Source organism: Ascaphus truei, chromosome 8, assembly GCF_040206685.1.
Source record: "Ascaphus truei isolate aAscTru1 chromosome 8, aAscTru1.hap1, whole genome shotgun sequence".
NCBI lineage: Eukaryota > Metazoa > Chordata > Amphibia > Anura > Ascaphidae > Ascaphus > Ascaphus truei.
Window position 1 is genome coordinate 23,662,803 of NC_134490.1, and position 10,213 is coordinate 23,673,015.

General features: G+C 42.8%; 1 protein-coding gene across 1 annotated transcript; it reads right to left on the minus strand.

Annotated features, from left to right (window-relative positions):
• Positions 1 to 226: 226 nt before the first annotated feature.
• Positions 227 to 9,931, minus strand: LOC142501229 (beta-microseminoprotein-like). Its single transcript, XM_075610818.1, has 4 exons — positions 9,785 to 9,931; positions 7,809 to 7,923; positions 2,558 to 2,660; positions 227 to 545 (listed from the first exon to the last, which is right to left on the minus strand). Exons 1-4 carry the CDS (start codon positions 9,785 to 9,787, stop codon positions 419 to 421), a joined length of 348 nt encoding a protein of 115 aa, XP_075466933.1. The 5' UTR covers positions 9,788 to 9,931; the 3' UTR covers positions 227 to 418.
• Positions 9,932 to 10,213: the final 282 nt, after the last annotated feature.

Here is a 10,213-nt window from a genome sequence, read left to right on the forward strand (position 1 = left end):
TTAAACGGATAGGAACCAAATAGTAACATATTTGGTATGCTAATTTGTTTGACATTACCCAGAATGCTTATCTGCAATTCAGCCACTATACAGTATAACATGGACAATGGGGTAAAAAGAAACATGGTGGATTGTTAAAACATTACAATGTGCTCATGACTTCTTTGTTTGTCACAAAGCTATTATAAGTCTACAAAAACGCTTACTTGTAAAGATGAATATTGAAAACATTTTAGAGTTAATTTTATTTTTAATAACTTGTAAATTAAAGGTATTGTATCTGATGGGTTCTTTGAAGCCGCGTGTATTTCATGACATTAATTGACAATGGTCTTAATAAACTGATTTCAATCCATGGAATGTATCTTTTGTTCTTCTCTTCAATGATAGATGAAGGTGAACCACAAACCATTACCCTTTAACCCACAGAGGAATGTGCACATTGAATTGAAGGATTCTTCTTCTTCACCACAGTGACAGTACATGCCTCCTTATCGTAAACAACTTTACACGTCTTCTTGTCGAAATCTCTGGGCGTCCCGTGGCTGTTACAAAAACAAAACATTATACTGTGTGCTAGATAAAATCTATCTTCTTCATTTAAATCCAGCATTCTATTTATTATTCAATAAATATAAGACAAAGACAAATGTATATATAAGACAAAGATAGAGAGCATGATAGACAGATATACGCTAGTTAATTTTATACGGAAAGATATTACATATAAAAGTGTATAACTGTATGTATATCTATCTACTGTATCTATCTATCTATCTATGTATAAAAAAAATTGTTTTTTATTTAAATATATGTGTGTAAACTAAAGGGAAATTAAAAGACCAAGACGACGACCACAATTTACTGGAGCAATGTGGAGTAGGGAGGCTTGCAGCCGCAGTACCTGGAAGATCCTTGGGGTTGATGATATATATATATGATGCTTTGGTGACACCTGAATGACACAGTATCATTCAGGTGTTACCAAAGCATCTAGTCACAGAATCAGCTTTAATTATCATGACGGCATTTGACCCATAGGTTCTGGCACACACTGTCAATGGACAGTGGCCTATCAAGGACTATCTGTTTATTATAAAGGGATGTCAACTGTAACCCTCTTTTATGCCATGGTTTCGACTTCATCTCTCTGCTGCTATACTTGATGTCGGCCAGTGGACAGTGACTTCCTTTAGACTGTCTGTCTTTTACACCAAATTAGTGGTTTCGGCATCTGACATTTTAGTAAACTGTATCTAACTGCTTCTGGCATAATGTTCCCATTTATGGGGCTTGCATGATTCCATATTTGTGTTATGCATTGTATTACACTGTGTATTGAACTGTTGTCATTTTGACCAATTATTATGCTGTGGCACAGTTTTGTGATCGATATTATAACACTCTGTGTTTCCACTCTGGGCTACAGCGCTGCAGCTAATTACTATACTTTGTTGATGTTTTGGGGACTGCATGGCAGGGCTCCATTCTGAACATTCTCCAGCTTGATGGCACCTCTACAGATGCCTCTACTGCACACAACCTTGTGGACTTTGTATTGGCTCTCTCCCCTCGCTCTGTCAGTACTGTCAGCTGATTGACTGCCTAGCACCTTTGATATCAACATGGGGGTGGCGCTTGGGCACCTGTTGTATCTGCCTCATTAATTTATTCACTGCTGTGATGCCACAGTTTTGGGGCTTGGTTATTGTTTTGCTTTTTGTTATTGTACAGTTTGAGAGGAGGAAACTGGGGGAGTTCTGCAAAAAGATGGGACTGTTGGGAAATATGAAAAAGGGAGAGTTTTTCATGGATGGAAGAAAAACAGTCAGCCATGCTAAATATCTACATGCAGAATAGGGTTGTGAAGTTTTGAAATGTCCCTATAAACTTGTGGCCATTACGGTATTAACTCTCATATCTAGTACAGAGCCTATCCTTGATAGAAGCTAGTCAGAGTTGGTGGTATGTCCAAGATGTAGGTTTCCTTGGGCAAAGCCAGGAACAATAAAGGGTAAAACTAGAGCAAAAATGGTCTTTGGTCAGTTCCCGCACATCTTGTAGTCCGGCCCAGGTGACAGCCTTGCCTATTGGGGCGGACATGCTGGGAACTTGAGAAAGGGGATATGCCCCCTGCCTCCCCTTAGCAGTCCAGGGCTTCCCTAGTCCAGCCACTCTAACACCCTTTAAAGACTGTGCTAATGGCTTACCAGACCCAGGACTGTGTATGTCAAATGTTACATTGGACATGTTCAATAAAGCCCTTTTTATATAAATTGGATATTGCATTGGGCATTCCTTCATGGCATTAGAAGGCAGATAGGGTGGAAAGCAGACAAGGGAGAGCTGTCATGAGGACAGACAAATAGAAAATGAGATAAAACAGAGATAGTAGAGAGGTACAGGTAGACTGTCAAGTGACAGAACCACAGTGCTCCTCAGATCTTTGCTGCAATGCCTTGTTGGCCAATGAGGGATTAAGTAGTAGTTTTACTCTGAAGCACAATTGCGTCTGTGATTATTTAGTAGGACAAATAATGATCAAATTACAACTTACGCATTGCAGCACCTCATACTTTCAGATCCGCAGTCACAGTTTAAGCAGTCCTTGGTTCTCCATCTGGTACCAACGTCAGCAAACTCTCCATTGTATTCACAGCCTAAAAGAAAAAACATCCAGGGGTAATTTCTATATACTGTGCAGCAGCCGTATAGACAGGTTTGAAAAGTAGTAGTACTGTGTCAACAAATTAGCTTTTTAACTTTTTAACTGTATTTGACCTGGGGATCTCTCCTCTGAAGCTTTGAGCTTCTAGAACCCCCCTGGCTGGAGAGAGAGAACTTTTCAAACAAAAATACTTATCCAGGCAAACAATATGGCCGCTGTGGTCAACCTCATGGAAATAGGAAGCCGTGATATCAAGATACCGCGGAGCAGACCTCTGGGACTCCTACAACCACTTCTGATCCCGGACTACCCTTGGAACCATCTGTCTATGGATTTCATAGTAGACCTACCCCCTTCCAAGGGGATCAACATGATTCTCGTCATCGTCGATCAATTCTCTAAACAGTCACATGTATTTCTTTGAGAGGACTTCCTAGCTCTCCCAAGCGCGCAGATATCTTTGTCCAGGAAATCTTCCATCTTCATGGAGTCCCTCAGACCATAGTCTCCGACCGGGGGGTCACAATTTATCTCCAGGTTCTGGCGTGTTTTTTCTCAAAGGCTGGACATCTCGTTACACTTCTCTTCAGGATACCATCCACAAACAAACGGTCAGATGGAGAGAACAAATCAAACGCTGGAGCAATATCTACGTTGTTTTATTTTTGACTCACAGGACAACTGAGTGGACCTTCTACCGTGGACTGAATTTGCTCACAGCTCTCTACGGAAGGAGTCCACCCAAGAATCACCGTTCTTTGTTAATTATGGATTCCACCCTTCCTGACTTCCATTGGCCTCTTCTTCCTCAGAGGTACGAGCCGTGGATAATCAAATATGCCTCCTTCACGATTTATGGAAGAGAATCCAGGGGAAGCTGAGAATCACAACCAGTAGGCAAAAGGTCCAAGCAGACCAACTCCGTCAAAAGATGCAAGATTGCAGTCTGGGAGAGGTTGTCTTCAAAAAACATCCACCTCAAGGTGGCTACACCCAAGCTGGCACCCAGGTTCCTCGGCCCGTTTCCCGTGATACAAAGGATCAACCCGGTGGCCTACCGCTTCGGCTTCCACCCTCAATGAAGATTCCCTCGGTCTTTCATGTTTCACTGCTGAAACCAGCTTCCAGATCCCTCGATTCCTGATACCACCTCACCACATCCTTCACTACTCATTGATGGGCAACAGGAGTACGAAGTCCAAACCATTGTTGATTCTAGGATCTCTAGAGGGGTGATGCACTACTTAATCCACTGAAAGGGCTATGGACCCGAGGAACGATCTTGGGTTCACCACCATCAGCTTCACGCCCATAGACTCATTCAGGCTTTTCATCAGAAGCATCCCCACAAGCCGGCTTGGAATCGCCCGGAGGTCACTTCTGAAGAGGGCGGTACTGTAAAGTTCGAGAAGCCACGCCACCCTCTGTGCGCTCCACGCTCACCTACTCCGGCGCTTTGTGCTCTCCCAGGTCCCGCCTGTCCCTCCGGCGGCCATCGCGCCTCTAGCGTGAGCGCCCGCTCCAGCCCCTTAAAGCCGTCCCTTAGCAAGGACGGGGTGCACGCAAATCTCGCACGCATATGGGGGTGGTGTTGGTATGTATTTTGTGTGGGGAATTGTGTGTGTAATGCTTGCGCTGCCCACGAGCAAGAAAGGACCCCGGTACTGAGGTGGGGAAGTATAGAACCACACACCCACAGCAGCGGAAGCGTGTCTGGCAGGCGGATTGTCAATGTAGCCGGGTCTGGGTTGGAGAGAGTGGGTAATGATACTTGCCAAGGTCTTGGGATGGAGAGGTCAGAATAGTCAAAGTCCATTAATCCGTGGTCTGGGATTGGAGAGGTCAGAATCGTAGAAGTCCGTCTAGCCGTGGTCAGGGTCGGAGAGGTACGCAGAGTTGAGGGTAAGCTGAGGTCGATATCCAGAATGGTTCAGAAGTAAAGCCGGGTCGGTACACGTAGAATCAAGCTGCAGAAATAAACACAAGACAAGGGAGCGAGGCACAACAAATGCAGGAGCTCAATGCTACAACCAGTTATGCTCAGCAAAGCAGAAAGGGAAGTGCAGGTTATTTATAGCACACAGGAACCAGTAGCAAGGGAGGCGGAACGGAGGCGCGGCCTCTGCGGAGGCAAAGATTGGCTGCAGGAGACAAGTGGGCTTGATGATAACTTGCCACGCAGCTGGGAAGCGGTGCACGGCATCACCTGTGCGCGCCACGCGCGAAAGAGTCGCGACGCATCCGAGGGGGCAGAGCTAAGTTCCATGCACACTAGAAGAGCTGTGCGCATGCTCTGTAAGCAGAGCAGGGGTGCACGCACACAATGGTGCCAGAGCGGAAGACTGTGCTGTGACAGGTAAGGAGGGAACACGTAGCAAAGGATGTGTTCCCCGATTCCTTACAGTGTGTAAGGGGAGGGAATGAGTGTGAGGAGGGGGGATTGAGTGAGAGTGGGGTCATTTACGGAGGGGGAAGAGTGAGAGGAGAGAGGGGGAGTAAGAGTGAGACGGAGGGGAGAGAAATACATATAAAGCGGGGAAGGGAAGGATTGAGTGAGAGTTGGGTAATTGATGGAGGGTGTGAGTGAGGAAGAGAGGGAGTGAGATTGTATGTCTTCATTTATATAGCGCCATAAATGTACATAGCGCTTCACAGTAGTAATACATGTTGTAATCATATAAATAACAAATAATATATATAACAGGTCATGGGAATAAGTGCTTCAGACATAAAAGTAACATTAAGGAAGAGGAGTCCCTGCTCCGAGGAGCTTACAATCTAATTGGTAGGTAGGGGAACATATAGAGACGGTGGGAGGGAGTTCTGGTAAGTGCGTCGGCAGGGGGCCTAGCTTTATGTATCATGTGTCCAGGATAATCAGTGCTATTCATATGCTTCTTTAAGCAAATGTGTCTTAAGGTGGGTCTTAAAGGTGGATAGAGAGGTGCTAGTCGGGTATTGAGGGGAAGGGCATTCCAGAGGTGCGGGGCAGAAAGTGAGAAAGGTTTAAGGCGGGAGAGGGCTTTAGCTACAAAGGGGGTAGAAATAAGACATCCTTGAGAAGAACGCAAGAGTCGGGATGGTGCACAGCGAGAAATTAGGGATGAGATGTAAGGAGGGGCAGAAGAGTGTAAAGCTTTAAAAGTGAGGAGGAGAATTGAGTGTGAGATACGGGATTTGATCGGAAGCCAGGAGAGGGATTTCATGAGGGGAGATGCTGAGACAGATCTAGGAAAGAGTAGAGTGATTCTGGCAGCAGCGTTTAGGATAGATTGTAGGGGAGACAGGTGAGAGGCAGGAAGGCCGGACAGCAGGAGGTTACAGTAATCGAGACGGGAGAGAATGAGGGCCTGAGTCAGAGTTTTAGCAGTCAAGGAAAGGGCGTATCTTTGGAGAGGAGAGAAATACTTGGGAAGAGGGGGGGGGGGGCATAGAGAGGGCTGGCGAGGTGTGAAATTGGGGGGCTCGCAAGACCGCCACATGGGGGTGAGGGTTGTCCTGGTCATAACTCTAGTCATGAGCCCCGGGAAATCTGTCTGTGGTCCTGGGTATTGGAATCCTGTTGGTTTTTGCACCAGCAAATAGGAACAAGAGAAAACACATAAAGATAGAATAAAAGAAACTGATAATTAACAAGTGCCCTGTAACTTGAATACACAGTACACTAAATCAGGGAGGTAAATTAAGGACATTAAAAGTAAAACAATCAATATCTGAGGTTACCGACCACCTCACCCTGGGAGTGACGTCCTCTGGGAGGAAGGCAAAGTTTAAAACATCCCAGTGAACTCAGCATGGCTGCACTGTTCCTGGATATAGACTGTGCCAGATTACCCATTAGGCATACAAGGCAATAGGCCCAAGGCTGGGGCCCCCCATAGGTGACTTACATATAATCAGTTTTATTAAAGAAAAAAGAATACATACATTTAAAAAAGAAGGATCCCCAAGGTTAGAAGGCACTATAGGTGACTGTTATATACTCAGAATTATTAAAAGCAAAAAGAATAAATGAATAAAATGAATAAATATGTAAAAATAAAGTTTTTTTCTTTTTCTAAGGAATTCAAATACTGTAATTAATAATACATACAAACCCCCCCCAAATAATACAAACCCCAACCCCCCAAATACATACAACCCCCCGCCCTCTCCCCAAATAAATACATCCCCATTACCCTCCAAATACATTTAAAAAAATACATACAAACCACCCCAAATACAGTTAAAAAAAACCATCATGTCCCCCCCACAATATATATAAACTTACAGTACCTACCTTAAGGATGGCCTCAGGCTTTTGCTCGGGCCTGGCTACTGTTCCGTTCGTAGACGCCGGGCCCTGGCTCTCCCCAGCTGCAGGTCTCCCTCACTGACACTAACACTGTGCCACGCTGAGCTTCTGACGCGGGCCAGAAGCTGAGCCCAGCTTGCTTCCGGTGTGAGCCGACATCAGAGAGGCTCGGCGTGACCCGACCTCAGAAGCTCGGTGTGGGGCAGTGTTAGTGTCAGTGAGGTAGGCCCGCAGCTGGGGAGAGCCAGGCAAGAGGATCAGCAGCCGGGCCCAGCCAGAGGTCGTGTCCAACTTACAGCGCCAGCCGAGCCCCCTGCAGCCCCCTGGCCTGGGACACTTGTCCCGGTTCTCCCCCCATAGCCCCTGGTGGTGGAAGTGACAGCTGTATCTATGTCATGACAAATCAGTTAGTCACTCAACTAAGTTCTGGCCGGGGCCAACTTCCGGCGCCGACAGGGTACCCCACAGCCACCGTGCCCGGGACACGTGTCCCAGCTCCCCCCCACTTCCCCCCTGACGACAGCCTGAATGCGGGGCTTGACTGCACCATCAAGCCGGCCCTGGTAACCATGCACTGTCACCAATGTCACTAATTCCAAAGAATATTTATTAGATTATTAAATAATTCTTAAATGTAATAATCTACTGTAACAGACCTATAACTGATTATATTTTCATGAAAATGTAGTGATTTTTCTGTAAGATATGCCAACAAATAAAAGGGGCCCTGTTTTTTCTGAATGCAGTGTAAAAATAAAATGCTACATACAGTACATGTATGACCATGTATTGTTTTGGACACAAACATTTCCATTGATTAAGAATCCCTAAGATGTGGTTTCTTACCTTTTGAAATCAGTTTGCCATTCACTATAGTTTTCTCTATTATCTGATTAAAACATGCTGCGTGGCAAAGAGACACAAAGATGCCACAGGCAATTAAGACGGCCAAGATGCACTTCTGAAATTCAAGTATAATAAAAGAGTTATTAATAATGATTGTGATATGTTTTATTTTTAAAACAGCTTAGTAGATTCAAAGGTAAATAGAAAGGAATGTTTTGTAAGAACAAAAATAGGGTAATAGTGATACATTTAATGGATAACTGATGTTTAAAAAGGGGCATATACAAACACTTGAATACTGACCAGAGGGTCAAAGAGTCCGTAATGAAATGCGCGCAATAGTCAGCAACAAGTGAGGATACAACTAATAGGATGCTAATATCCCCGTAATGGCTGAGTGTATATTACACTTTGTTAATGTATAGAGAGTGATAAATGAGCTAAACAAAAGCACTCCATGTGTCATATAAATAAAAAGAATAAAGTTTTATTAATAAACATGATCACCGAAAACGTGAATAAATATACAGTGCAGGAAAACTAAAATCCCAAAGGAAGAGACGGACCAGCAATGTATCTAGTCGGTATGCCTGAGGGCGACATAGAATATACCTACATAGGAATAATAACTACCAAGTTTGTGTATATGTTCGTTTTCCCTAGTGCACCTAGTCATTTTATTATTGTCTTATGGTGAGCGGTTTGCTACCATGTAATTGTTATATTTAAAAAGGGTGCAAGCTTCCAGATACCTTTATCAGGTATGTTACAGTTACAATAGAAGCTAATTCAGTATGATTTGAGTTTAACCTCCTGGATACATACTGAACCTCTCTCTTTGTCAAAAATAAATAAATAAAAACACACACACACACACACATATATATATATATATATATATATATATATATATATATATATATATATATATATATATTATAACAAGACAAACTGCCTGCAACAGACTAAGCAAATAATGAGTACTTAAATTAGTAATATAATAACCACGCTTTTTTCTTTTCATTGTTATATATATATATATATATATATATATATATATATATATATATATATATATATATATATATATATATATACAAACACACATATACTGTATATAGGGCATTACACATCAATAACCAGAAAGTGCACATGTAAAATAGTGCTATGTAAATTGTTAGTGTCGCACAATAATGCAAAAAGGGAAGCCTGCCTGCTTAAATGGGGAAAAATAATGCATTATGTATGAAATCCGATAGAAACCAATGTCATGTTTTCATTAGGTTTTGGTTCATTTTTGCAGATTTTGATTTAAAAAAAAAGAGGCTGTAATGTTTCCCTTCTATATTCAGCAGAAATACAGGAGATGATACTAAACCAACAAACTGGCAGCATTCTGTATGCAGTATTTGTACTTTTTTGTTAGGAAAAAAAGGATTGTTTTGCTGTTCAGGGACTGGGGGATTCCCAGATGTCAGGGGCCGTGGATGAGCTCTGGGGGACCCCAAACCCCCATTCTGGTAAGCTTCTTTTTTCTTTTAAAAGGTAAATCAATTTGGGGAGAACTGCTGCCTGTAGAAAGCACAAACTACAGCCTGTGCATTTTTTAACTTAATAATATCAGAGCACAATGCACGGTGTAAGAAACATGTTATGTCTGTGATTATGTGAACAGAATGACATGGAACAGAATATTTGCATTAAAGGCAAGGAAGGCAGATTTAAGGGATCAGCAAACGGTGACACTGAGTTTGAAGCAGGAAAACCTGGTTTAAATTCTCTTGTCAATTCCTTGTGACTTTGGGCAAGTCACTTTATCTCCCTGTTCCTCTGGCACCTAAACATAGATTGTAAGCTCCACGGGGCAGGGACTTGTGCCCGCAAACATTCTATGTATACTGAACATATACACTGTCAAGAACAAAACATTATTATTATTAAATGGCAAATGTTTAAAAAAAAGACCACAATCTTACCATGATGAGGCAGCGGTTTCCAATGCTGAATGTTTAGAAAGTGCCAATTGGTTATTTATAGTAGTACCGAATTGCATTGTGCAACATGGTTTCCCAAGGAAAGACAGGGAAGGTAATCATGCCCTCGCCCTTTGACATCACTTGTATTTACCCTTCTTTTCTTATGCCAGGTCGGATATACAGTAGTTAATAATTACCTCTTGGCAAGACTCACTTTCAAACATTAGTAGTAACAAATGTGCAAAGATGGTTCTGAAAATAATGTTTTTAGTACACACGATATATAATGGGATATGGGATATGTGCAAGTGATATCTTCGTTATACAGGCTATTATTATTTTTGTAGGGGAACTTTTGGATAAATAAGAACCTCCATATAGTGATTAATGAACTATTAGGAATGGGGCAAAAATGCTCCCTAGTGCAGT

Excerpts from the sequence above, each read along its gene's own strand:
- LOC142501229 (XM_075610818.1), bottom strand. Across the intron at positions 2,661-7,808 it reads TGGCAAACTGATTTCAAAAG|GCTGTGAATACAATGGAGAG; the intron begins GTAAGAAACCAC and ends TTTTTCTTTTAG. Across the intron at positions 546-2,557 it reads AGTATGAGGTGCTGCAATGC|CCACGGGACGCCCAGAGATT; the intron begins GTAAGTTGTAAT and ends TTTTTGTAACAG.